Raw genomic sequence first — 26,446 nt, 5'->3', positions numbered from 1 at the left:
TAGCTGCCAAGCAGGGTTCAACAGCTCTCTCCTACTGCCATAAACTCTGTTTGTTTGATTGATTACATTCGGGCTTCGTGGCATTTGTCCCCAGGGACAGAACTGCCACTCTGGGTATGGTGGGAAGGGACGCTCCTCCCGGGCAAGGCTGTGGGGCTGGGATGGTTCTGTTTCTGAGCCAGGAGGGGTCTAAACCAGCCCTTGCCTTGTCTGACCCATGGAAGGAGGTGAGAAGAGAGGGGCCAGGGTTCCCGAATCCCCCAGCACCCCATCTCTCCGACACAGAGCCTCAGGTGACTTTCGGGAGCTGGCTCACCACGGAGGCTGTGGCCTCTGGCTGCTGGGTCCCCAGGCCTGCCAGATCCTCTGAGCCATCAGGCGGAAAGGGCAGCCCCTCCATCTTCCTGAGCCCAGTGCAAACAGCGGGCTCGGTCCAGGGTGAGGCCCAGGGTGACACCCAGGGACACTGGCCCGAGCCTGCAGGCAGTCTTTGCATGCCTCCTGGCCCCTCCCCATGAAGCTGGGCACTGGCAAGCACAGGGTCGAGGTGCCAGGGACTCCCCACCCCCGGCCGCACCCCGTGGCTGCCTGGGGCCAGCAGAGCCCCCGGGGGCTGTGCAGAAGGCTGGGAGGTGGGCCTCTCGCCTCTCCTGTGCAGAGTCCGAATCTCCATCCCCTTACCAAGAAAGTGACAAACGCAGGTTCGCAGTTAGGCACTGAGGCAGAGTCCCCAGATCCCCTGATGACAAGAGCCATGGCCGGACACCCCCTTCCAAGCACAAAGAGCCAGGGAGTAGAGAGGGGGATTTATTGTGTACAGAGGCCGATTGTACAGAGCAAAGATTGTACTGACACAGGTGGGGTGAGGGAGAGCCAGAGGCCAGAGCCAGGTGGACGGCGGGGAGGACGGAGGGGTGGCATGCTGGCCCCACCACCTGACCAGTAGTGTGGGTGCGGGCAGAGAGGACCGAACCTTGTCCCCTCCTCGTTCCATTTGCTCCTGTTACCAGAAAAGGGGGAGCCGGGCTCTCTCCACTGACCTGGGAGAACATAGCAGTGGACCTGCGATACCCCACTCCGAGCCCCTAAACATGTGGGGTTCCCCAGCCTGGCTTCTGCAGTCGGCCACCCCTAGCCTCCTCCTCCAGCAGACTGGTCACACACCTTCCTTCCATGGGCCCTGACTGCCATCGACCTAGTTAGGAGGCTTGGACTGGCTCCCCTCACCCTGCCCAGCACTTCGAGGGACAGTCCGTGGCTCTCTCTTGGGCAACCTGTTAGGGCAGAGTGACCTGGTGGCCTCCGGGGGTGGACAGCGCAGGAGTTGAGGGTCAGTCTGGAGAAAGAGCAGAGTGAGGTGGGGGCTCTGGCTCGGGCCTGCAGGCCTGGGGACCGGAGGCTCCTGGAGGCGGGGGAGAGCTCGAGAAAGGTCAGAGCCAGTTCCCACTGTCCTAGCCACAAGGGGCCTCCGAGGCCTGCCACACAGGCCTCGGCCACTCTGCCAGCCCCCAGCCCTGATCACAGTAACTTAAAGCTCAGAACGGACGGACGGTGGGTCGGGGGGAATCTTGGGGGTGGGGACCAGGGCCCCCACCCCCGCTCCCCTGGCAGGCTTCCATCCTCACACCCGCTGGATCTCAAACAGCTTCACGTCGGTGTCATACCACACGGGTGGATCCACGTTCCTGGGGAGGGAGTAGGCTGTCATCGGGTGCTGGGAGGCCCCACAGAAAAGACCAGGGAGACGCCGAGCGGTGGGAAAGCCCAGACCCCTCCCACCTTGGTGTCCCGCCCTGGGCAGTGGATGCCCAGCCTCCACCAGGTCGACTGTCTTGACACTAACCAAACTACGATGGTGGGACCCAGGGCCAAGGCCCACGCTGAACCCCGTCAGACACATCTCCAAGAGGACGCCGGACCCACCAGGCTGGTACCTGCCCTGCCCGCCGCGGGGCCCACCTCAGATAAATGACGCCCCACATGTAGGTGCGGAACCACATGGCCGTGCCCGAGTTGGCCTGGTACTTGCGGATGAGGATGGGGTGGGGCACGGGCAGCAGCCCCACCAGGGTGCCATGCTGCAGGAACCTCAGGATCTCCGACTCATCCGTCAGGCCCCTGCCAGGGAGGGAGGAAGCCCACCATGAAGGTCGAGGGGAGCACGGTGCTCACCGGGGGCCCCCAAGGCTCCCGGCCTCACCTCGCCCGAGCCTGGATGGGCCCCTCCTCAGAGTCCACCCCGCCCCCAGCCTCACTTGTCAATGCAGATCTTCTCCACCTGGGGGACCAGCACCTGGAGCAGCCGCATGATGGTCTGCAGCGGCAACTTCGACTTCCAGGAGAGGACCTGCGGGGAGGAGCCGGGGTGCTGGGGCTGGGAAAGCAGCCCCCGGAGGCTATGGGACAACCTGACCCCTGATGCAGAACTGCAGGCTCTCCAGGAGGGCCTGGCACAGGGCGGTGCCCACGACAGGAATTATTTTTCCTGGCGAGAGCCGCGGCCTCGCCTCGAGCACATACTGTGTGCCAGAAACCACCTCCTCGGAGACTCAGGAAGGCACAGCAGGTAGGGACGATTATTATCCCCATGCAAGTGCCATTTGTGGTGATCTTGGGAGACATGTAAGGGACTAGGCAAGTGATTCAGGGAAGAACTGGAAAGAGTTACTAAGAGCTGTGGACAACTGACGCTTAACTCTGCTGGAGACAGGAAGCGACAGTCAGAGAGGTCACCCGACAAGGACGGACCCCGAGCCTGGCTCCCAGGCCAGTCCTTAGACTTGGACGCATGCCCATCAAGCCTTTACTGAGCTGCTCCTAGGCACCTGGCCTAGCCCCCGCCTGGGTGCCGCCTGCCCAAACCCTCACCCACTCGGACGTTGGGCTCCACTGCCCACTGGCTGACGCGCTGGACAGTCGCCGCTGCTCCCGCCACACCTGGCCAGGCTCCTGGTCCCGGGAAGGAACGGAGTGAGGAATGGAGGGAGTGGGCATGGGGTAGGGGAAGCGGGCAGAGAAGCAGCCCCTCTTCCCAGCCCCTCCCACAGCCCGGAGCCCGGGAGGGCCATGAGGTCTCCCCACTGGCCCATGTGTATGGGGGTGCTCAGTTCAACTGAGGGGACAGCCCAGCCCAGCCCAGCACCCTTTGCCCTGGGCCCCCGGCCCTGCCCGACCCAGCCCAGTCCAGTGACAGATTTAGGGTAAAGGCCAGCCCAGGCTCAGATAAGGCTGATGGATGAGGAGTCTGAAGGCCAAGGGCTTGAGCCTGTGACCAGTAAACAAGGGAAGAGTCCATCAAAGCCTCCTTCCCAGAGAGTCAGCTGGGTGTCTGCCCCTCTGCTGCAGGTGACCCCAGAGTGCCCTGGCCAGGTCAATCCCACAGATGCTGGGGAGAAAGGGAACGCCTGGCTTCACCCCACTCCAGGAGCCCCTGTCCCTCACCTCTTCAGCTGGGCAGCCATCTGCTGAGCTCTGCTGAGACGCAGGCTCCAGAGACCGCAAGGTGCCATCCTCGGACACCTGGGACTTCTCCGTCAGCTTGTCAATGCCTAGGGGGGCCCAGGTGGGTGTGAGGTCACCTGCCCAGGGCTCCTGGAGCTTCCACTTTCCTCCACCCACTTCAGAGATGCAATGCCCCCCACCCCTGTGCCCAGTGCTCCCAGACGCCCTCGAAGCTTCCCTCCTGGGTCCCCTAATACCTCCGCCCCCATCGCCCCCCCATCCCATCTCCTCAGTTTCCCGACTTAGGCCATGCGCCTTCCCAGAGACCCCGCCCATTCCCCAGCCGCGCCAGGACCCACACGCCCCGCCCCACGCCAGCCCCGCCAGACCTGGGGTGGCCACTAAGCTGGTCTTGAGAGTGCCCGGCTCGGCGGGGGCAGCTGGGCGCGAGCCCTCCATGGAGGTGCCTTCCTGCGAGCCGCTGCGGGACAGGGGCTCCGGCGCCCGCCGGCGCCGCTGCAGAGCCTTCTGGATGGCGGGCGGGTCGGCGGGCAGGCTGGCCAGCTGGTGGAAGACGCTGCGCTTCCGGATGATGGCGTACACCAGGCTGGAGTTGCCTGCGGGGAGGGAGAGCCTCGCCTCAGGGAACCTCCCCAACCACCGCCACCACCCCACCTGGGAGGGCGTCAATCCCGGGGGGCAGAGACGCGCCCAAGACAGGCAGCCAAGGCGGGGCGGGCAGCCAGTGGGTATGTGCCAACAACGGTGGCTACACCACGATGTCACCTTTCTGGGAAAGAGCTTCTCAGAGGAGCTTCCCTGTGCCCCTCCCCGACACCTTCCAGACCCCCTCGTAACCAGCACTAAGGGGCACAACACGTTAATGTGCACACGGGACAGCTGCTTTGACTGCTGCCCTGAGCCAGGTCACCTGGGAGGAAGGACATGAAGGCTGTCCCTGTGCTCCCTTGATGCTGAATTTCCTCGGTTCTGGCCAAAGGTGCAGACGCCTGCCAGGCCCTCAGTGCCCAGTCCACCTCTCTGGTCCCTGCTCCTCAGCACACTTTCTGCTTCCGGTTTCAGCATCTCACCCCAGGGCCTTTGCATATATTGTCCCTCCCTGCAATGCTTTTTGACACGCCCCCCACCCTCCAGTCATCCCTCATTCATCAGTGCAAATTTTACTTATTTCGGAAATAATAACGGCTAATACCTAAGTCGCCAGGCACTGTGCACTTTTTGTAGGTCATTTTACTTAATCCTTCCAACACTGTCTGAGACAGGGCCTCTTCATATCTTGCCATCAAGTGGCAAGGTGCTCATTTACACCAGGTAGCCTGGCACCTGTGACACCCCTCAGGGTCACACCACTCAGAACTTCTCTCTCATCAGATTAAGGTGACCTGTTTGGGCGACCACTCGGTTAAAGCCTCCCACCGTGCCTCCGTCCCCAGCTGTGGGCTCCACGGGGCAGGGAGCACTCTGCTTTGTCCCCCACCAGATCCCCTACACCCAGCATGGGGCGTGGTACACAGTAGGTGCTCAATAGATGCACACTGGACAACCTGGGGGGCAGAGGGCTGTGCCCTCTCAGACACGAAGGTGCCCTTTCCACTGCCCGTCCTGGTTCTTGCCCCTGCCCCTCCCCGCCCCCCGTCCAGGCCAGGAGTTTGGGCTGTTGCCTCACCATCGAACTGGTACTGGATGATGTTGTTGAAGACCTCCAGGAGGAAGAAGACCAGGTGGTGGTTCTGGGCGGCAGAGAAGAGGAACCAGGTCGTGGAGAAGGCCTCCAGCAGGTGGAGCAGCTTGTTGGCAGCCACCATGGACAGGCTCTTGAGGTAGGGGGACACTGTGAGGGAAGGCTCGGCTTACTCCTGGGGTCCTACCGGCATCTCTGCACATCCTGGCCTGGCAGGACAAGATGCTCCCCAAGCCCTCCCTGCACCCTGCCCATGAACTCTCTGAAAAGACAGGAAGACCATACTCCAGAGGTCGAGCCACACTGTCCACGCCTTCTGCAGAGCCCCAGGAAATGGTTTAAGCTCCACCCTCACCTCTCCACCATGTGGACAGCTGTACTGTTTACAAAACCAGTCACACACGCCATCTGACCTACACTTCTGAGAGGGAGGGGGGACACAGACGAAACCCATTTTACAGATGAGGAAACAGGCTCAGAGAGGTTCATAAACTTGGCCAAAGTTCCCCAGTTATAAAATGATTGGGCAGGGATACAAACTCAGGGTCTTTAGGTCTTTCTAGACTATCAAACTGATATTCTCCATATAATTAAATACATATTTTTTGCACAGCTCATGGGGGGTAATCAGAGGTGAAACGCTGAACATCGGTCTGCGTGCTTCCCTGTCTCGTGCCTTTCTCGCTCACTAGGCTGGGGCAGAGACAATGGCTGTCTTGTTCACAAATGCATTTGCAGAGCTGGTCACGCTTAGCCAGTGCTCCGTTAAAATCCGAGGGACAGAGCCAGCGAGTGAGCGCGTAAGGGAAGGCCCCAGAGCTCAGAGTCCAGCTAGAGGCCTCGAAAGACCGCCCTGCCCCTCCCCAACCACCCTGGTGTCCCAAGCAGACCACAGAGAAGTCAGTCCCTCCCCTCCCCCGCCAGCTAGGACCATAGTCTCCAAAAGGAGGCCGTGCTGCGGTTGTCCTGCCCCAGCCCACCACCACCCACCTTGCTGGGCTCAGCTCCCCAGCCCATCTGAGCCCCTTCTCCTCCCAGGCAGCGGGGTGCTTCACAGCACCCAGCAGACGTACTCCCCAAACCCGCACTGGCCGATAGAGTAGCCATGAGCTACATGGGGCCATTAAGCACTTGAGATGTAGATGGTCCTGACTGATATGTGCTTCATGTGTGAAACACACACAGATGAAGACTAGATGCAAAAAAGAATATAAAACATCTCGATAATTTTTTTATATTGGTTACATGCCAAGATGATGGTATTTAGGATATAGCTAATTAAGTAAAATATGTTACAAAATTACTGTTACTTGTTTCATTTTTGTATTTGTTTTGTTTAATGTGGCTACTAGAAAATTGAGTAGCACATAGGTGGCTGCTCTTTTCAGACCTGACGGGTTTGAACCAGGGAGCAGGCGGCCGGTCAACCTGTGACCTAGCGCCACCTGGTGGTGAGCACGGGGAAGGCGGGCTCTGGGCCCCTTACCGTTGACCACGATGGTGAGCAGGCAATCGAAGAGGGGCTGCAGCCGCTGGTGCCCGCTGGTGATGATCTTGTGGAATACCTTGCGGAGAGGCAGAGGGGCAGCCATGGGGTCCCCTCCACCTCCAGACTCAGCCAAGAGGACATCACCTCCATGCTCCCAGATGCCCCCTTACCACGATGAGCAGGTCCGCGTGGGTACCCGTGAAGACGGGGACATCCATGGGCACCCGCACTGAGTAGGGCTTGTTCAGCCGCACCCCGAAGTTCCGCTCCCCGCTCAGAAGCAGCAGGATGAAGACGCCAATGTGCATCAGGCCCACCCGAGCTGCGGCAGGTGGCACAGGAGGGTTACTACGCCAGGTGGGGAGAGGAGGCAGGGCGCCCAGGGCAGGGACCCATATGGAGGGCGGGACTGGAAAAAGCCCTTCCTGAGAGTCAGGGCACCAGGCCCGAGCTCCTGGGAGGCGGGACCTGCCCCTCTTCAAGGAACGCCCCCATCGATGCCCCCATCTGATGCCCCGCCCCCAGCCTTACACTGGTCTGCTCGGGCATCATTAAGGAAGTAGAGGATGGGGACGAGGATGTCCAGCACGTCGCTGCTCTTCAGCACAAAGAAGAGGAATTTCTGGGGGGCGAGGGGGAAGGAACAGGTAGGAGGGATCAGAAGAAGGGCCAGCTCTGCCCACTTTCTCCCCTTCCTGGGAGTACCCCCCATCCCCGGGCTACCCAGAGTGGCTGCCCGCCCACCTTGTTGAAGTCACAGAGCTTCCAGAAGAGGACCAGCAGCTCCTGGTGGAACTGGATCTTCTTGGTGGAGTTAGGCAGGTAGGTCTGGAGCAGGGGGTTGGAGAGCAGCCGGGCGATGCCTTTGAGGATGAACTGGAAGTCCTGTGGGGAGAGCGGGTGCCTGTCCCGTCCAGCTCCCTGCAGCTCCCGGATCTGGGGCCTAATGCCCCACAAATGCCTCCTCACTGACCCCACCCTGAAAGCCCGAGGGGCCCAGATTCTAACATCATCAATAGCTGTCTTGGGGCCAGCACCTCAGAAAGGTGCATCCAGGGCTGGTCTGGAGGGGCCCTTCCCCTCCGCCGAGAGGGGTCACTCACTGAGCACCTGACACGCACTGGGCTGTGCTCTGTTAATCCCCACGGCAAGGCAGGGGAGCAGCTACTGTCCCCATTTTATGGCTGCAGAGGTTAGAGCTTTGGGAATCACAAGGTTACAAGACACACGAACTTGGGTGTCCTTGACCTTTAAGTCCATTGTCATTCCCCTCTCCCGACCTTTGAGAAACTGGACATCAGAGCCTCTTCCTCCTGGAAGCCTCCCCAGTTATCACCCAGTTGAGGCCATCAGCCCTTTTCCATATCTCAAAACCCTCAGTCTTACTGTCACTAATTTGCCTTCGGTGGCTCACGTCCATGGGGACTATGGTTCCTGTATGTAGGGGTCAGGACTCCTGCAGCCCTGCCTCATGTGCCTCCCCCTCCCCGCTGCAAGGCAGTAACCACTGTGCGCTGGGCAGAGAGGACCCACCAGAGTGAGAGCAGGGCTCGACTCACCTCCTCGCGATGGATGCGGGACAGGTAGTTCACAAACAGGTTCTCGGGCCCTGGAGGCTGCCAAGGATGGAGCTGGGGTGAGCGGGCGCCCCACCCTCTGCCCCTGCCCCAGGCCCAGGTGGCAGCGGCGGCGGCACCGCCTTGACCTCAGAGAGCCCCAGACTCACCTCCAAGTGCCCACTGGATACCCGGCGCCCAGCTCTGCTAGAGGAGGTGCCACCCACCCAGAGCCTGGCAGGGCCCCTCCTGTCCTTACATCAGCGTCATCCATGGCAGTGCCCGTTGTGGTGCCATCCACGGTGGGGCTGGCGCTGGTCGTGTGGTCATGGTCCAAGGTGACGATGAGCACCTGGACAGCCTCCTCCACCAGGGGTTCCCGGTAGTCGGAGAAGAGCAGGTGGTTGTAGGGGATCCCGTAGCCCACAGGGTCATAGGCACACACGGTGTTGAGGAGGGAGGTGAAGAGAGGCAGGGCGTGTCTGCGGCGGGAAAGGGGTGGCAAGGCTGCAGAGACGCCACCGGGCTGGCCCCCCGTCCCCCCTCGCCGCGGGGGACCGTCAGCCGAGCTGCCCCTCCATTCAGCACACGTTTCAGAGCCAGCCCTCGGCTGGGGACCAGGGGGGCAGAACCAGGAGCTTGTGCCTTCCTGAGTAGAGGGACCCCTCCTTGTCCTTGCCTGCATCCGGGACCTGCGCCAGGCTGGGCCGAGGGCGGGAGGAATTCATTGCCAAGAGTCGGATGGCTAGTCAGGAGGGGCTCTTTGTAGGAGACCGTGTCCATACCACTTGGATTCTCCGCACCAGGGGCTGGAGCCCGTTCTTCTTTGATTATTTTTTCAAAGAGGTTTACAGCAAAATTGAGGAAGGGACTGTACAACCTACGGGCTTGGACGAATGTATAATGACATGCCCTCCAGATTTCTGAGGGGCAGCTACGCTCCCTAAAAATTTCAGGGAAGGGGCTGGAGACAGAGAGGCAGGCTGCCCCTCGGGGGGGGCAGAGCACACGCTCGGTCACCCAGTTCCCTGGCCACAGAATGACTCCATTCTGAGATTCGTAAAATGTCAGAGTTCAAGCTCCTCATCTTACAGATGAGGAAACTGAGACCCAGAGAGGTTAGGTGAGTAACAAGGTGTGGCCATTTGCCTGATAAGGCTGCTGAGAAAGAAAACTCTGGCCAGCTTTTGACTGTGGCTGGTGGAGGGAGTCACCTGGGTTCCTTCCTCTTCTGTTAAAAAAAAAAGGTTTGGGCTGGAGGCCAGAAAACCCGAAAGCTGAGGCCGGCCATGTGGGTGGGCCTCAGGGTCTGGAAGTAAGAGGGTGAACCAGGACGCTGAGAGGCACTAACTCTTGTGCTGCCAGCACAGCCCGGGCACAGCTGGAGCGCGTGTACCTGCTCCAAATACTCAATCCCGCCACATGACACCTCCTTGTACCCATATGAGCTCCCACAGCCCATGAGCACCCCTATTCGGGCCGGAGTTCCCCATCCTTCATTATGTCCCCTCCCCACCCACTGTCCAAACTGCACTGCCCAGTACAAGCCACATGTAGCTCCTGAGAGCTTAAAAAGCGGCTAGTCTGAATTGAAATGTGCCGTAAGTGTAAACTACACCCTGGTTTTGAAAACTAAGCATGAAGAGGGAATGTGAAACAGCTCCATAATTTTATATGTTCATTACATGTTAAATGCTAATATTTCAGATATATCAGGTTATACTGAACATATTAAAATTAACTTCACCTGTCTCATTTTTACTTTTTTAATGTCGCTACTAGAAATGTTTAAATTGCCCATGTGGTTCGCATTATACTTCTACTAGATGGAGGATCCAGGCACAAGTCACCCAGGGCCCCGCACTGGGACATTGGACAGCGCTGGCATAAGGCGTGACTGTTAAGTTACAAGTCATCACCACCAGGGGGCAGCACCCCCCATCAAATAAAGCCGGTAGGACGGGAGAGTCGCCTCAGCTCTAAGCTGCCTGGAACAAGGAGGAAGACAATGGAAAGGCCGGGGGTGGCGGGGGCGGGGAGGAGGGGTGGGGGGGCCCTCACCTGTTCTCCGTGGAACAAAAGAACTGCACCCATGGGTTGGTGCTGCCACTGTCCGGAGATGGGGGCAGGTACATGGCCTCGGAGAAGCATGTCAGCAACAGCTTCAGCAGCTCCATCCTTGGGGAGAGGGTTTAATGGAGGGGCTTCAGTACCTGAGGACCCCAATTTAGGGGGGAGGGGTGCAGGCCCATCCTGCCCAGCCCCAGCTCAAGTTCATGAAAAGAAATGACCTCACTTTATCCCTGTGAGGCGGAAGTTGGGTCGGGAGTGGGCAGGGTCTCCTTGCAAGCCCCATGCGTGGTTCCCTCTCTGAGCTGCGCAGGGGCGGGTCTGGGGTCCAGCTACGCCACGGGCTCCGGGCCCAGGAAAGCTCACCGGTTCATGTCGTGGATGTAGTTGGGCTGGGGGGAGTGAGCGAAGCCCACGCCAGCCTCCCAGATGTATTCACAGCTATCTAGGGAGTGGACGTCCTCTGCTGAGTCCTGGGGACAGGGTCAGGGAGAGATCAGGCTGGGGTGGCCAGCCAAGTCCCCCGACATCCCTGGGGGCAGAGTCCCTCATATTACCCAAAAGACAGACACTCAAAATGCCCCAGGTGCTAATGCACAACAGAAGAAATAAATGTTCTCAACCCCTTGAAACTCATTTCTTCAGTCTGGTTCTTTTACTTGCTCAGTCCAGTTTGAGACAGGGAGAGACAGATAGGGGGTAGGGAGGGGAACGGAATTGGGTGCGTGGACGTGGGGGCAGAGGACACTCAAGGTCGAGTCCATGGGCCCAGGGGAAGTGAAAGAGCCAGGCCTCCTGCGTCCAAGCCCTACCCCACCCACCACCCAGGCAAAGACAATGGGAGCCTGTGCCCAGCCTCCCGGATGCAGGGGGCAGGGCCAGGCACCAGCTGGCTCCTCTCCAGCTGTGCCAGCCACCACCCCTCCCTGGGACCACGCGTGCCAGGCAGCCCAGTTCTTTTAGAGCAGCCCCTGCCCCTACAGCATCCTGTCCAAGGAGCAGAGCCCTCCCCAGCCCAGGGGTGGGGGTCAGGGTGCCCTCACCACAGAGCTCCTCCGGTGGCTCTGGACAGTGAAATCGGGGCAGAAGAGCAAGTCGGCGACGGCCAGGAGCAGGGACTCGGCCAGGGGCCGAGCGTTCTCATCATCATCCTCCCCCTGCTCGGGACACAGCACCCAGGGGCCACCTCAGTGGTAGCAGGCCAAGGAGAGGTAGTCCCAGGACTTGGGGGTGGGAGGACATGGTCTGGGCCCAGGCAGGCCCTGTGGGCAGCGATGAAGTAGCAGGAGAAGGCAAAGGAAGTGGACTCCCAATCACCGCAAACCTCCCAAGGCAGAAGGGGACACAGTGGGGAGCCAGCCTGGGAGCAGCGAGGAAACTTCCCACTGACTGGGAGGGGACAGGCCATGTCCCCTAACCTCTGGAGCCTCAGCCCCTTGCCAGGTGCCTAGAGACAAACTCAGGGAGGGGGTGGGTGGGAGAGGGAAAGAGAGGGCCCAGCAGCCCTATCCCCATCTCTGCCCGGCTGTAGGGGAAGAGACCCCTGGGGGACAGGAACCCAGGCCCTGGAGGAGGAGCTGACCCTACTCCCCCCAACTCCTGCACTTCTCAAACCCCGGGAGAGGTTTGAGGGAATGTGGCCCACTCCGAACCTGGTTCTCTCTGTCACCGTCACACCGCCTCCCAACCAGCCCCAGCCCGGCCGAGCCCACAGACCCCTCCTCGTCCTGCCCCGGGCACTGTGGACCAGAAGAAGCCCCTCCAGTCAGGGTCTTCAAAGATGTAGGGCAGCACTCGGGTGAGAAGCCGGCTGCAGTTCAGGACGATCTGCTTCTCCTTCTCTGAATGGCAGCTGCTCTCGGCTCCCTGAACCAGCTTCTCAACAGCCTGTGGGCAGAAGGGCATGCCAGAAGGGAGGGGAGTGGGGTCCTGAGAGCTGAGGTCAGGATGGGCACCCCAGGCTTCAGAGGAGGAGAGGCAGCGGGTTCACAAGCAGAGGCAGGGCCACCCCTCCAGACCAGACAGGCTCAGCCAGCTCAGGTGGATGAAACATGGGCCAGAGAGCAGCCTCTCTGGAGATAAATGCCCTACCGCTCACTGGGTGAGCCCTTGCTAAGTGACCACCTATCTGAGCCTCAGTTTCTTCACTTATACAATGGTGACACCTACAGGACCAACCGCACTGGGTAAGTGAGCTAAAGGAGCTGACATGTGGCAAGTGCTCAACCAGATCTGGCCCTGGGGAACCCTCGGATGGCGGCTGCCATGATCACAGCCCCAGAACTCGTGGGGAGAAGTGCGTGAAACCCAAGGACTGCCCACAGCTGGGTGGGCGGGATGTCCTGGGTGCCTGCCTTTTTGGACCATAGAGCTGGGCCAGCTTCAGCCTTCCCAAGAGGGTGGTCAATCCCTCACCTTGTAGCACAGAGTGGCCAGGTTGGAGGGTGACTCCTCCCGCACAGCCCGGATCTCTGCCGCTGGCACCAGTGCAAAGACATCCTGCACCGAGGTGGCTGTGTCTGCCCAGAACTGGTCCCAAAAGGCGTCGTCGGTGGCTTCCACGGGCTGTGGGGGAACCCAGAGTTCAGAGCTGCACAGTCCCTTGCCAATAGACTCACAGTTTGCCCAAACCGTAGCCAAGGAAGCCCCTGAAAGGAACACCACTGCCCCTCTACTCCATCCCTGCTGGTGCCCAGGAGCCATCCCATGTAGGGGACATCCTTCAGCCACCACGAGCCCCAGTCGGCACAGACAGGCTGGGAACATGTGGGGCACGGATGATGAGGGGTCAGCTGGGCATTGGGTTCAGCAGCCAAAGCCCAACCCATGCCCTGAGGTAAGTCACCATCCTCCTCTGGCCAGGCCTTTCCACCTGGGGACCTCCCCAGGTCACATCGCTAGGACAAGTACCCAGGGACCAGGCCAGGTTGTGCCCCTCCCTCTCGAAAGAAGACAAGAGGCATGGACTCACTTTCATTCACCCAAGCTGCCCCCCTCGGCCCCAGTCCCCACCCTTCCCCGCCACATCCAACGGATATCAAATCTGAAAGAGTCAACCCAGGGCTCTCTGACTGCACCTGCTCCCCAGGTGCAAACCAGCCTTGCAGTTCAGGCAGCTCTTGCCAAGGCTGCACCTCCACATTGACCTCCTCAGTCCAGTCTCCACGCTGTCCCCAGCCCGCACTCGAAGCACAGCGCCAAAGACATAGGTCCCTCAACAAAGATCTTTAGGGCCCCCCTCTGCCTGCGGGATTGAGTCCAGACCTCAGCCAGTCAGCCAAGAGCTTATACCTAAACACGCCTACATGCATACACACGGGCACACACACGGGCACAACCACGGGCACAACCACGGGCACACACGCTTGCATTTACTATCGCTACAACACAGCCCTGACATACCTGCTCCTCGCCTTGGCTCACTGTCCCCTCTTCCCAGCCTGCCCACCCCGCCTAAGACACTCCACAGTCTCATCAGCCTTATTGAGGCGATACGCTTTAAACACACTTATGCCTTTTGAATCATGTAGGCAGCCAATGAGAATCATAAACTCTACTTCCGGAAACCTTTCTTCAGGAAAGGATAGAAGACGTGTACGTGTAAGGATGTTTCCTGAAGTGTTATCACTGACAACGGTGAAAAGTTGGAATCGACCTAAATAACCAACGATCGGGGAATGCTTAAAATTTTAAGGCCCTTTTATACGACGGAATGTTACGCGGCCGTCAGAATCACGTTTTCAAAGAATACTGAAGAATGGAAAATGCTCACAGTGCCATGGTATGCGAAAAAGACAAGCTCTAAAACCACGAGATGCTCACGATTTTGTGTTAAATGATATAGTAATAAAAGCCCGGAAGAACATGACAGGATGTGCACAGCAGTGATCTCTCTGGGTGGTTTTTATATTTTTCTGTAAGTGCAGTATTTACTACTTTTTCCTTTTGAATGTCCCAAAAGGCGTCATCGGTGGCTTCCACGGGCTGTGGGGGACCCTGTTGAGAGGCCAGGGTGCCCAGGCGCTCTTACGCTTCTGAAAAGCACTTCCTGCAAGAGATCTTCCAGTTGCTCTAATCGACCTAGCCTTTCCCTTCTCCGAAAGGGCTGCTAAAGGACCCCACGACCACCACAGATCCATACGTAATATGCGTGGCTCTTGTCATCAGAAAATACACCTCCTGTTAAAAAACAATTCTGTCCTCTGAAGCCACTTCTTGCAGGAAGTCTCCTAGTGCTCCAGACCGAGAGGCTTGCTCCCATCTTGAAACCCTGCTCCCCAGGGCCACGGACACTTCATCGTCCCTTCCGCCCCGGGCCTCAGTGCCCTGGCCTCGAGGCCCCCTCAGTCCCTGACCTCGCAACTGAGGCATATGGCATCTCCTCAGCCAATACAGCCCAAGGCTGTAATTAGTCCTAGAGACCCCCTCAGCCCAGTTACCAGGCAGGGCTGAGGGACGGTGGGGCTGTCCAAACTCAGGGCTGGGGCCACAAGGCTCACCAAGGTCCAGGTGCAACCTGGCCCACTCCCCAAGCAACGCCCCTCTCCAAGGGCAGTGTGTTGCCCTGGCCCTCTGGACAGGCCTGGCACCAGGGCCAGCTCAGACCCAGAACTGGTGGAGCGAGTTAGCTCAGGGAGAGGGACAAAGGCCAAAGGAGGGGCCCTGGACTGGGTTTGCTGGCCCTCAAGCTCTCAGCCAGGATAACCCTCTGACACTCACTGGGGTCCAGGGGTGCCACACCCCAGTGTGGGTGTCAGGGTGGGGAAGGACATCCCGGGAAACGTGCAGAGTCCCCCACAGTCTGGGAGCACCTCTGGGCAGGTCCCATCTCTACACTTTCCCCACCTCCCAGGAAGTCACTGCCCCCTGAAAGGGGCAGAAATTCCTCTAAGCGCCAAGTGGACCTGACCTCTGACCTAGTTCATCAGGCAAGGGTCCTCAGGGTAGTCCAGCTGGAAAGCAGAGGAGTTGGCCTTGAACTTCAAGAGTGGAGACTTTCACCTCCCCTTTCCCCAAATGGGCCTCCTCTCCTGGTCCCAATATGGCTTGGACACTTCGATTTGGTGACCATTACCTGACCATACCAATATCTGATGTTACAGATATTGATGAGGGTCACTAGGGCCCCTTAGACTTCTGAGGGGAGAGACATGGCTTTGCTCCTGCCTCGGTTACCCCCCGCCCCCACCCCCAGGCTCCACTCAACCCAAAGAAGCTCTAGAATCTAGCCAGTTTCTTTGAAAAGAGTATTTTTGCTGGAATGGGGCACACCCCTGCGGCCAGGGGCACAGGGCCTGAGCCATGCTGGTGGGAAACCAGATTTATTCCTACCTTGCTCTGCCAGGGCCTGTTTGGGCCAGACCCCTCGCTGGTCTGGGGGACAAGCTGCATCTTTTGAACCTCCCTTGCGGGGAGGAGGGAAGGACCAGCAGAGCTCCAGCCTGCTAAGGGTGACCTGTTCCGGAGGATAGTGTCACCATGGCATTCACATGCACATACATGTACACACATGTAAACGTGGACCCGCCAGGTCTCATCTGGCCAATGACAGAGAACCTCCAAACAGGCAGGACCTAAAAGAGGGTCCCAGATCCAGGAATGTCCCCACTCCAGGGCCCCACCCACCCGGGAAAGGCTCAGGAAACACAGCCAAAGCTGCTGGCGCTCAGGACAGGGTCAGGCCTAGCCCAGGGCAGGAAAAAAACAGGATGCAGCACAGGAGGCAGGAAGGCCAAGCAGAGGCAGCTCAGGCCACAGGCAAGGTGCTGGGTCGGCTTGTCCGGTGCCCAGAGCAAAGTTCTGTGTTCACGGCACAGCCTCTGAGGGCCTGGAACCAGAGGACGCCCTCTGGACAACTGGCCTGAATCTCCTTGGGGACACCAAGTGGCAAGGTCTGAAATGATCATCTGGAATCTGGTCCTCACTCTCGAGCTACCCAAGCCAGGTCACTACACAGGGCCTGAAGCTTTAGCCCCTGAGGGTCTCTCCCTCCAGATGGCCCAGGTCCCCTCCCACCTGCAGGGCCCCAGTGCTCCCCGGAGGGAGACCCTGGTCTCTGGCTCTGGACTTGTCCCAAGACAACGCTCTGTCCTCAGTCAGTTCCATCATTGTATTTTGAGGAAGGGGGGCTGGAGCAGGTAGGAATCTAGTCCATCCAGATCCTTTGGGACCTGGCTGAGCCAGTCCTGCTGGCCCAGCAAAGGACCCTGGCAGTTGAGCCAACAGCCCATAGTTCATTTCTCCAACAAGGTGTTTCCCTCTACAGGTAGGTAAACAAGGGAGCCTCCCTCCCTCCTCTCCCTGTGGCCCCACTTTGAGGGGCTGGCCCACCTGCCATCCACAGACCTAGAAGACTCAACCCATGCCAGAAATAAACAAGAGCCTTGGGGGAAGTGGCAAGAAGTAAGGTCTAGTTTCTATCAAACTCCAGCGGCCATGGGCATTTGCAGGCACCTGATTTTTCTCGCGTGGGAACGAAAAAGGGTGGGACCAAAGGTCTGGCCTCTGGAGCTGTGAGCGGCTGGCTGTGGAGAAACGGCTCCCTCGGGCCCACTTTAACCGCCAAGAGCAGGAGAGAGCCCCAGGGAGTAGCAGCATGGGAGTGGGGGTGGGGGTGGGGGTAAGAGGAAAGTCCCAGAGAGCAGCAGGTCCTGACTCCCTTGAAAGTGGGGGATCTTGGGAGTCAGGGCTGGCATTTCTGTGGCCAGAATGGCCTGGTTCAAAGCTGAGGAGACAAAGAATGGGCAAGGAAGCAGCCTTGCTAGGGCTATGCCCTGTTTGTCGGGGGCAAGGAGGTGGACTCTGTGCCACCTGTGGACCACTTGGGGGAGTGTGCAAGCATGGGCTAGGCTGCAAGACACTCCCAGGCCCCACACCAGCAGGGCGAGGGCAATCTGGAGGTTTCTCAGCCCCCACCCAGGGAACAGAGGGTACCTGCAAACACAGCCATCCCCGCCGCTGGACCTCAGAGGAGAAGCCCCCTGCAGCAGCGGTCCCGGCTGGGAAATTGGACTCCATGGGCCCGGTGACAGGTCCCCTTGCCAGGCTGCAGCGCTGCTCGCTACTCCGTGCATGTCCCCAGGCAGACCTGGGCCTTCCCAGCCGTGGGTAAGGACCTGGGCCCAGCGAGGCCTCTGCCTCCGCTCACCAGCTGTTTCCCCGACCCCGGCGGGCGCCGGCCCCGCTTTGTTTGCTTTGAGTCAGCCAGGTCTGTGCGTCCCGGACCCGCGGGCATCGAGGGGCAGGGAGGGGATCAGGGAGGTGGATGGGTGGGTGGAGGCGGGGAGAGGCTCGAGATGCAAGGCTGGAGGAGCGGAGGGGGTTGGGAGGAGAGACAGGGGGCGGACAGCGGCGACGCCGGCTCGAAAGTAGGCACACGTCAGCCTAAGGTGGCAGCAGCGGCTGCAGGGAGAAAGATGCTCCCGGGAAAGGAGGCTGGAGATGGGGGGATTAGGGGACTGAGCCCTGGGATACAGGCCAAGGTGTTCGGCTCCGGCCCTGGCCTCAGTGTCACCCTCCAGGCCAGCCGGTACCCCCATCTCAGGGTAAGCCAAGTTCGCACAGCCGCCCCGGTCCTGCCCAGCCCCCAGCCCGGCAGGTGGGTCTCCGGAGAGGCCGGGGCCCCGGGCGCACCTGCGTCTTGGTGGTGAGCTGGATCACCGCCTTTCGGAAATTCAGCTTGGAGTCGGCCGACCCCATATCGTTGGAGCCCGTTCCGGCCCCGACTCCCGCCCCGGCCACGGCTCGGGATCCAGCTCCAGCTCCGCGGCCCCCGCTGCTCTCGCAGGAGCTGAGCGGCGAGCCCCGCCCACCGGCCAGGCGTCGGTCCCGCCCCTTCTTGGCTCCGCCCTGCGTGGCTCCGCCCCCCAACACCTGCCGCTCTGAGCTTGGTCCTCTCCTGACGCGCGGAGTCAGTCTTTCCGACCTAAAGCAGACCTAAAGTAACCGCACGCCCTTCTCCACCCGAGCCGATGCCTCCGCGCCCTTCCTTCTGCGCCCGAGCGTTGTCCCGCTCCATCTCTCCATTCTCACCCAGCCCCAAGGCCCACAACCCTCCCGGCCTCCCGGCCCCGCCCCCATCCTCACCATTAGTCCCCACGCCATCACGGAGAAAGGGCCCACACTTTCTCAGCCAGCCCCCGCCCTTGAGTTTCTTCTCCGTCCACCCCTGTCCTCCCCATTTTCTTTTCTGAGCATCTGCTCCCCTTTTTGTGATCTGTCAAACCCACATATCCAGACAGCCCCAGGCTCAGCCGTCCGTTCTGTGGAAGGGAGACTCACTCAGTGCCCCAGATCCAGGAAAGCAGCTCGCGGGCCTGATCAGAGCAGGACGTCCTTCCTCGTCCCACAACTCCTTTCTCGCCACTCGCCCTCCCTGAAAATCCTTTTAGGTTCATCCATTTCAACAAATGTCGAAGGGCTGGTACTTAGCAACACTATCAGGGACCCGGGCATAGGAGCTGAAGTCACAGGTCCTGCCTTTTATGAGCAATTAGCTAGGGAAAGAATCAAGGAAAGAATCAGCTATGGTTCAGCTTAGTAAGCGTTGATAGAGGTAAATTAATAATAATAATTAATGATAATAAATAATAATAAATAATAAATAATAATGTGACAACAATATCTCTAACAACAAAAATCTACCTCTAAGGTAAGTATTACCCATATTTTTACACTTGGGGAAACAGAGACTCAAAGCATCTAAGTTACTTTCCCAAAGTCACACAACTAGTAAGGAACAAAGCTAAAAAAGCAAATCCAAGTGTGGCCCTAAAAGAGGCTACACTTTTTCCACAATATCATCTTGCATGCTATGTCCGGAAGCTTCTGGAAATTGTAGCTGCTTCAAAAGGAGGAATTCCGCAGGTGAAAAATGAGGGACGTGCCATCCAGGCCGCAAAAGGGTGGCACGAAGGCAGCATAGAACAGGAGTGGAGGTGGGAGGAGGGGGAAAGAGTGTCACCATGTCACCAAATGAGCAGACTGGACAGAATAGCTCTGTCCTTGCTCCAGAGGTGTATTTTCCCTGCCCTAGATGAAATCCTGGGCAGCCTCCATGGCTTTTCTAATTACTCTGAGTTAACAAATGAATGGTACCTTTATTTGGCATTTTTAAAATGCCCCAGTCCAGCTCAGAGTGACAGTAAAACTCCGAATCTTAGACATTAGAGAGATGCGAATTGAAACCACGGTATGATCATCATTACATACCTACTAGAACAGGTTAAAAAAGAATCTGACATACTAAAACTGGCAAGGATAGGGAGCTTTTATATTTTCTTAGGAAGTTAAAAATACAATTACTATATGACTCAGTAATCCATCCGTGGTATTTACCCAGGAGAAATGAAGACATACATCCACACAAAAAGTCTGTGTAATGCTTATAACAATTTCATTCATAATCACCTCAAACTGGAAATAACCCAAATGTCCATCATCTGGTGAATATACAGATTGTGGCTCCTCCACACACAGAGACTAGTACTCAGCAAAAAAAAGGAATGAGCTACTGATTCATGCAGGAATAACGTGAATTATCTCAAAAGCATAGTGCCAGACACAAAAGGCAACTGTATTATATCATTTATACGACATTCTGGAAAAGGCATAACTTTGGGACAGATCCGTGGTTGCCATGGACCAGAAGCAGGATAAGGGGGTTGACTACCAAAGTATAGGAGGAAGTTTGGGAGATGATGAAAACATTCTGTGTTCGATTGTGGTGGTGGTTCCATGACTGTATATGTTCATCAAAGTTCATATAACCACCTACAAGGGGTGAATTTTACTGTATATAAATTATACCTCTATAAATTTGACTTTAAAAGAACAAAAACTCAGAGCAGATCCTAACTGTCCATTCTAAGGAAGTAATTGTGAGCCCGTTGGTCTTGCCATCACTCAGAGCCATTTCTGTGGTTTGCAGCCAGGGACTTCAAATGCCACTGAAATATTACTGATCACCCATGGACCTCGCTCTTCACATCAGTTTTCATGGGAGAGATTTATATGAATCCATTTAACCTTATCCAACCTCAGGTGGTCTCCCATTCATTGGACAACCTGCTCCTCAGAAAATCTTTTTCTTTTTTCAGAATATCTTAATTTGATGACTCCATAGTAGGTTCTTAGCTATGGTTTCCTATGTGAAAACCAACATGTCCTCCTTTTATGCCCAATATAAAAAGAGTCGCTGGTCTGTGGATCTCGCTGCCATCCATGGAGAGCTTTTTTTTAATGAATTCAACCATCAATCATGCAGCAAACATTGACTCAGCACCTACTAAGTGCCAGATACTTTGCAAGGTGCCAAAGCCTGAGCTACAATGGCAAGTTCCCACTAGAGAGAGAAGACACACAGGACAACAATACAGGCAATAGAGAGTTATGGGGCCGAGACTGGGAGTCTATTCAGAGCCCTGGTGGGAACTGGTGAGGGAAGACTCAACAGAGTTGGGAAGGCATGGCTGAGGTTTGGAGGATGATGGAGAGTATCGGTTAGGGTCCCAACAGACAGAACCCTCAGAGGACTAAGCAAAGAGAGTTTGATCAAGAGGTGATTTACAGGGAGACAGAAACCAGCAAGGGCTGCAAAGCACTGTGGGGCTAGAAGCAACGGGGAGCCTCCGCCATCCTTAAGCCTGACGGGGCGAGGGGAGGAAAGGTTGCCAGAACCCAGAGGAAGAGAGCCCAGCTGTAGGAACAGGCTGACAGGAGCGGTGGCCTCCCAGGGTCTGGAAGGGAGGGCGCTGTTGAATAGATACCCCAGCCTCACACTTCTCCTGCCCCACCCCATTTCCCATTTCCCCTGGCGCTTCCGATCAGCAGACCCACAGACAGCCAGAGAGCAAGGCACCCACGTGTGCAGCTGACAAAAGCTTCAGCCTCCCGGGCATGGAGCAGATGGAGATGATGGACAGAGATCTGAAAGGGCAGATGGAACATGTCCCGCATCCAGGCGGGCAGAGCGAGCAGGGCAGCCCAGAAGTGTAGAGAGCCTGGTATAACCAGAGAATGGAAACACCTATTTGCAGTGAAATGCAGAGTGACAAGAGATAAAGCTTGAGAGGTGAACCAGGACCAGAACGAACATCCCGTTAAGGAGCTTTTACCTTATTCTATGAGCAATGAGGAGCCTTTGAAGAAGGGGAATAATGTCGGATGTCATCGTGTCTTAGCAAAGTCATTCTGGCTGCTGCAGGAAAGATAAAGTGACCTGAACACAGGGAAGCCAGCTGGGCGATGAAGTGAGAGATGACGAGTGTTAACTGGGGCAGTCACAGTGGGGATGGAGATGAAGGATGCAGGTGATGCTGGCGAGGTAGAATCTTGGAGCTTGGTCGTCAGTTTGATGCATGTTCTAGGTACTCGTGCTGCCTCCCCACCAAACTTGGTGTAAAACAACACACACTTATTATAAATTCGTGGTCAGTAATTCAGACAGAACCCAGCTGAGGTGGCTTGTGTCCGCTCCACGATGTCTGGGGTCTCAGCTGAGAAGACCAGAATGGCTAGGGGAGAAATTCACTTTGAACAACTGGGAGCTGGAAGCATCTGGAGGCTTCTTCACTCACCTATCTGGCATCTGGGTGGGAGAAAAAGGCTGGGCTCAGCTTCGGCTGAAGACAGAATCATCAACATGGGGCCCCTGCATATGGCCTGGCCTCCCACAGCGAGTCTCTGGGCTCTGAGAAGGAGTGTCCCAAAGGGTATAAACACAAGAGGGTGTCCCAAGAGAAAGAGGAGGGAGCTGCGTGGCTGTTTAGCCCGAGAATAACATACAGTCGCTTCCGCCATACTCGACTGGTGAAAGCAATCACAAGCCCATCGGATCTGAGGGGAGAGGCCCCTACCTCCCTGTGGAAATGTCAAAGAAGTTGGCGCCCTGTTTAAAACTGCCACATTGCTGGTGATTCCTTTTCCCTCCTGATCTTTGTCTCTAAGTCTACTCACCTCAATAAACGGCATCGCCCAGGGACTCAAGCCAGAAATCCAGGGTCACCCTTGATGCCTCTCCTCTTGTCACCTCCGTGTCCAATCCACCACCGTCTCCCGCTGACGTTATTCCCCAAATGTGTATACTATGTTTCCCTGCCCTCCTCATCTCTCCTGCCCCGCCTTTGCCAGGGACCCATCATCTCCCACCTGCAGCAGCCTCCACTCCCGCCCCCTCTAATCAATTCTCTACAGAACTGGCCCAGAGTAGTAGTAAAAGCTTGGCTTCATGACACTCCCCCCACAAAAGAAAACACCTCCAGAGACCTTGTCAGACAATTTCCTCAGGGCTGCCTGACCTCCAGAACCCTGCCCCATCCGCTCCCTCCCCCCACCCCCAAATTCCCCAGCCCCCCTTCAGTCCCCGCGGGCTCCGCCCACACTGCTTTCCCTTCATTTCCTCAAACCCCCTAAACTCTTTCTGCCCCACTCTATCCCTGTACAAGCTGTGCCTTCACCTAGGATATATATCCCTCGTCTGACTCTCCTTGTGGCTGGCCCCTTCTCATCCTTGGGGGCTTATCTTTAAAGTCTCTTTTCCTGAAAGATTTCCCATGCCCGGCTGTTGTAATTTCAGCCCCTCGGTGTGTTTCCTAAAACTTTTACCATCATTTTAAATATTTTTGTCGTTTTATTTGGCTTATGTCTGTCTCTCCCACGGAAATGCAAGCTTGTGTGAGCGGAGACTGGGCCCGTCTGGTTCCCTGCATCCCCAGCACCCAGCAGCACCCAGCACTGGCCTGGCACACGGCAATTATTTAGTGGGTGAATGGGTGAAGATAACTCCTGGGTGATCATAGAAGATGGAACCACTTTGGTTGTCCACTTCAGTCAGTTAGGAATGACACGTTTCACCAGCTGTTTCTCAGATTCATTTCTTAGTACTTTTAGGAGTCTTTCGGGTGGGGCAGGTGGCTCTGAGCTGGGGCGGAGAAGGACAAAGGAGAGCCAAGAAATGTGGCTCTACCCCTGGCTTTAGGGCATTCATTTGTTCATTCGTTGGGCGCCTGCTGTATGCTCTCAGTCTGAAGAGAGGCAGATGCCCCACGTAGGGTCCTGCACACTGCGAAGTGACAATGCGACTCATAGGCGGAGCCCAGGCAGCTGGCAGTGAGCGCACGTGCCTGGAGCTTCTTCGCGGGTCTCAGGCCTATGGCTCCAGCTTTGACTGAAGGCCTCACCTGCCCCCTTAGCCCCCACAACCCACCAGAAGGGTACGGTCCCTGGATGGGCCTCCCCAGAGGGGTAGTGATGGGCAAGGAATAGATCCTCCAGTTAAAAAAAGAGTTATAATAATGATTCTAAAGGCAAACACCGACTATGCTTATGTGGCCCAGGCTCTAAGCACTTGGCCTGTGTTAACTCACAAACTCTCCCAACAACCCTATGAGGAGGTATTGACAGAGTAAGGATGAGGCCACAGGAGGACACTCAGCACACACATGTCCCAAAGGTCATGTCCCCAATGACAGGCCTGGAGGGTTTAAACTGCAAGGATTTGAGGCAGACATATGGAAGCACTTCCTGATGACAGGGACTGAGAATATAAAATACCTCCCCTTTCAGAGCAGACGCTTGTCTGGGACACACTGGGATGGTTTGTGGGGCAAGGGAGGAGGGGACACCAGATGACCTCACTCATTCAAATGTACCGAGTGCCTTACCCTGCCAGGCGCTGATCTCAGTCTGGTGGAGGGGACAGATGGGGTGAGAGCATTCAGTGCCATGTGTGCCCAGCGCTGGAATGTCTGAGGACAGGGAGGGCAGCTAGGCCTGCATGGGTGGGGGCACTCAAGGAGAGTGTCTTGGTGTCACTTGAACCCAACATGCGCAGTGTGGGGGGTCGGTGGAAACCCCGAGGGCCCAGAGGCGCTGGCCGAGCACCCTGACTGGGCACTCTGGCCCTCCCCCAGCGTGACTTGCGTGACTGGTGCTGCCGGGGACCCTCCAACGTCAGCGCGGCCTGCGCACAAGCCGTCATTTCCGGTGGGCTGGGCTGGGGGAATGGGATGTGTCGCCAGGGTCCCGAGGCCGCCCCGCGGGGAGGGCGTTTGCACCGTTTCATCCGGCTCCGAGCGCCTCCGGGGGTTAGTATTTGTGCTCCGGTCTCGCCTTCAGGACTGGGGCTTGCATTCCCGGGGGTAGCTCGGGCGGGAACTGGGGGAGTGCTTCTGGCCGCCGGAGTGTGAAACCGACCTCAGGAGAATATAATGCCCAAGGCTTGAGGGACATCCGTCCATCACCGCGGTGTCTTGATGCCACCGGCGAGGAAGACCATGAAATAGGTCTACCTGACGATCGAGGCGCCAGGCTCTGGGGGTTCCCGAGGTCGGGTTGTTTATACAGCCCACCTGTGGGCCCAGCTGTCTATCCTGCTGAGAGTTTGAAAAGGCCTGAAATAGATCCCAGGGCTTGTGGGCTGGTAGCTCTGGGAGGCTAATTCCTTTCTTCAAAGGCAGATCTAATTTTCCTCGTCATGGAATAGTTTAGAAAATACCAACTCTGCCCTGATGGCGGGGAGCCCAGGTTTTAACGAAGCAAATCCGGTAGAGGGCGTGGCTAGTGTGGTAAAGGCCAAAGGCTGAGAGATGAGCTGGATGATTTCAAACATGAGGGTCATCTAAGTCATCACTGAAAACATTTTTAGCTCCAGGCAGTGAAGGTGAATCCTCAGGTTGGAGGTGCTTGCCATTGCTCTGGAGCCTTCCTATGCTCCCTTGGGACAGCCCTGGCTCCTGTAGTTACATGACCACGGAGCTGCAGAATGACAAATGAACAAATGTGGAGGGGACCTTGGTGCGCTTGGGGTCCTGACCAGGTCCCTCTGGAACTTAGGCCCCTAACCTGCTCGTCCCTTAGAATTATTTCATCCCCATCTTGATAAATAGCATCACCACCACCAAGTTACTGGACCCAGAAGTTTAAGGCGTCACTCCAGTGCTTCAGTCAATTCATCTGCACATCTTAGTTCTATACCCTAAATATTTTTCATCTTGCTCCATCTCCACTGCTACCAGCCTTGCCCATTCCACCACCACCTCCCTTCTATAGCAGAAGCCTCCAAAACGAAAAGCTTTTTATTGGTTCTCTTCGTCTACTTGGGGAACAAAAATCCCAGCTCCTTCCCATGGCCCTAACTCCAATTTCATCACTCAACTCCAGCGACGCTGGGCTTCCCTCAGTTCCTAATATAGGTCAAGCTCTTTCCACCTTAGGGCCTTTGACCTTGCTGTCTCTCCTCTGCCTGGAACACTCTTCCCCCAGAGGCTGGTATGGCTGGCACCATCTCCTCCTTCAGGTATTAATCTAGATGTCCCCTTCTGAGGGAGGCGTTTCCTGAACGCTGAATCTAAATCTTCCCCCAAAATTGTGTCGCAGAACCCTGTTAATTTTCTTCTAATACAGGTTGTGCGTTGTAATACTTTAGTTATTTATCTCCACTAGAATGAAAGCTGCACAAAGGCAGAAGCTGTCTGTTCTGGGTAGTAAAATGTCTGTGCCTGGATAGTAAACTATTTTATTGAAGTATAACATATATTCAAAGAAGTATACACATCATAAGCGTATAGGTCAATGATTTTTATGGATGAATACATCTATGTAACCAGCACCCAGATCAGGAAATAAAACACTGCCAGCCCCTCAGAGTTCTCTACATGACTCCTCAGGGCCAAACGCTATCCCGATTAGATTCATTTTTGCCAGTTTTAAACTTTATGTAAATGGATTCACGATCCCCATAGTTGTTCACATCCTAATCCCCAGAATCTTTGAATATGTTACTTTCCAGATGTGATTAAGTGAAGGACCTTAAGTGGAGGTTGGCCCAGTGTAATCCCAAGGGTCTTGAATAGTGGAGAGAGAGATGAAAGAGGTCAGAGTAATGCAGTGTGAGAAGGACTCAACCTGCTATTGATGACTTTGAAGATGGAGGAAGGGATAACGGGCCATGGATTGTATAGGTCCTTGGCCCAGGGGTTGGGGACCCCTGCTATATTGTACACTTAAAAGTTTATTAAAAGAGTAGATCTCGCGCTAAGTGTTCTTGCTACAAGAAAATCAAATGTCATTTTAAAGGCAAAATAATATTTAAAAATTTAAGCTTTCTACTTTTTGTAATATCCTGCCTCTCTCGTGCTCTTGTATGCTGCCATTTAATAAATCTTACTAAAGTTGTATTTCATCCTTCGG

The 26,446-nt window shown here is 56.5% G+C and overlaps 1 protein-coding gene and 2 long non-coding RNA genes across 4 annotated transcripts in view; 1 reads left to right on the top strand and 2 right to left on the bottom strand.

Annotated features, from left to right (window-relative positions):
• Positions 1-793: 793 nt before the first annotated feature.
• Positions 794-18,075, bottom strand: HID1 (HID1 domain containing). Of its 2 annotated transcripts, XM_039859287.1 has the most exons (19): positions 17,891-18,074; positions 12,674-12,823; positions 11,975-12,145; positions 11,302-11,415; positions 10,625-10,731; positions 10,250-10,366; positions 8,448-8,670; positions 8,192-8,248; positions 7,377-7,517; positions 7,164-7,254; positions 6,803-6,954; positions 6,630-6,708; positions 5,129-5,293; positions 3,831-4,058; positions 3,442-3,548; positions 2,869-2,949; positions 2,256-2,347; positions 1,960-2,118; positions 794-1,685 (listed from the first exon to the last, which is right to left on the bottom strand). In XM_039859287.1, the coding sequence occupies exons 1-19, from the start codon at positions 17,954-17,956 to the stop codon at positions 1,622-1,624; spliced, it is 2,364 nt and encodes a 787-aa protein (XP_039715221.1). In that variant the 5' UTR covers positions 17,957-18,074; the 3' UTR covers positions 794-1,621. The 2 variants fall into 2 exon arrangements, with proteins under 2 accessions (XP_039715221.1, XP_039715222.1); XM_039859288.1 differs by lacking the exon at positions 11,302-11,415 and having other exon boundaries at positions 17,891-18,075.
• A 1,554-nt stretch (positions 18,076-19,629) lies between these two features.
• Positions 19,630-24,182, bottom strand: LOC120600048 (uncharacterized). The gene is made up of 3 exons (XR_005652067.1): positions 23,920-24,182; positions 22,214-22,315; positions 19,630-21,845 (listed from the first exon to the last, which is right to left on the bottom strand). It is a non-coding gene; the product is annotated as an uncharacterized LOC120600048 (long non-coding RNA).
• Positions 24,183-24,252: 70 nt separating this feature from the next.
• Positions 24,253-26,446, top strand: part of LOC120600222 (uncharacterized) — a 2,447-nt gene continuing 253 nt past the window's right edge. The window contains exon 1 of the long non-coding RNA XR_005652145.1: positions 24,253-24,342. This is a non-coding gene — a long non-coding RNA (uncharacterized LOC120600222). The remainder of the gene's footprint in view (positions 24,343-26,446) is intronic.

The sequence above is a fragment of the Pteropus medius genome, unplaced genomic scaffold (genome assembly GCF_902729225.1).
Source record: "Pteropus medius unplaced genomic scaffold, Ma_sr-lr_union100, whole genome shotgun sequence".
Taxonomy (NCBI): domain Eukaryota; kingdom Metazoa; phylum Chordata; class Mammalia; order Chiroptera; family Pteropodidae; genus Pteropus; species Pteropus medius.
The sequence above is the reverse complement of the archived record's forward strand: the minus strand, read 5'-3'. Positions and strand labels throughout refer to the sequence as shown.

What these genes read in the sequence shown, in the direction of transcription:
- HID1 (XM_039859287.1), bottom strand. Translation starts at nt 17,956, where the DNA reads ATGGGGTCGGCCGACTCCAAGCTGAATTTCCGAAAGGCGGTGATCCAG. An exon ending in TGGCCACTCTGTGCTACAAG is followed by an intron (nt 12,146 to 12,673) that starts GTGAGGGATTGA and finishes TTCTGCCCACAG; the next exon opens with GCTGTTGAGAAGCTGGTTCA. An exon ending in CCGGGGCAGGACGAGGAGGG is followed by an intron (nt 11,416 to 11,974) that starts GTCTGTGGGCTC and finishes TGTCCCGAGCAG; the next exon opens with GGGGAGGATGATGATGAGAA.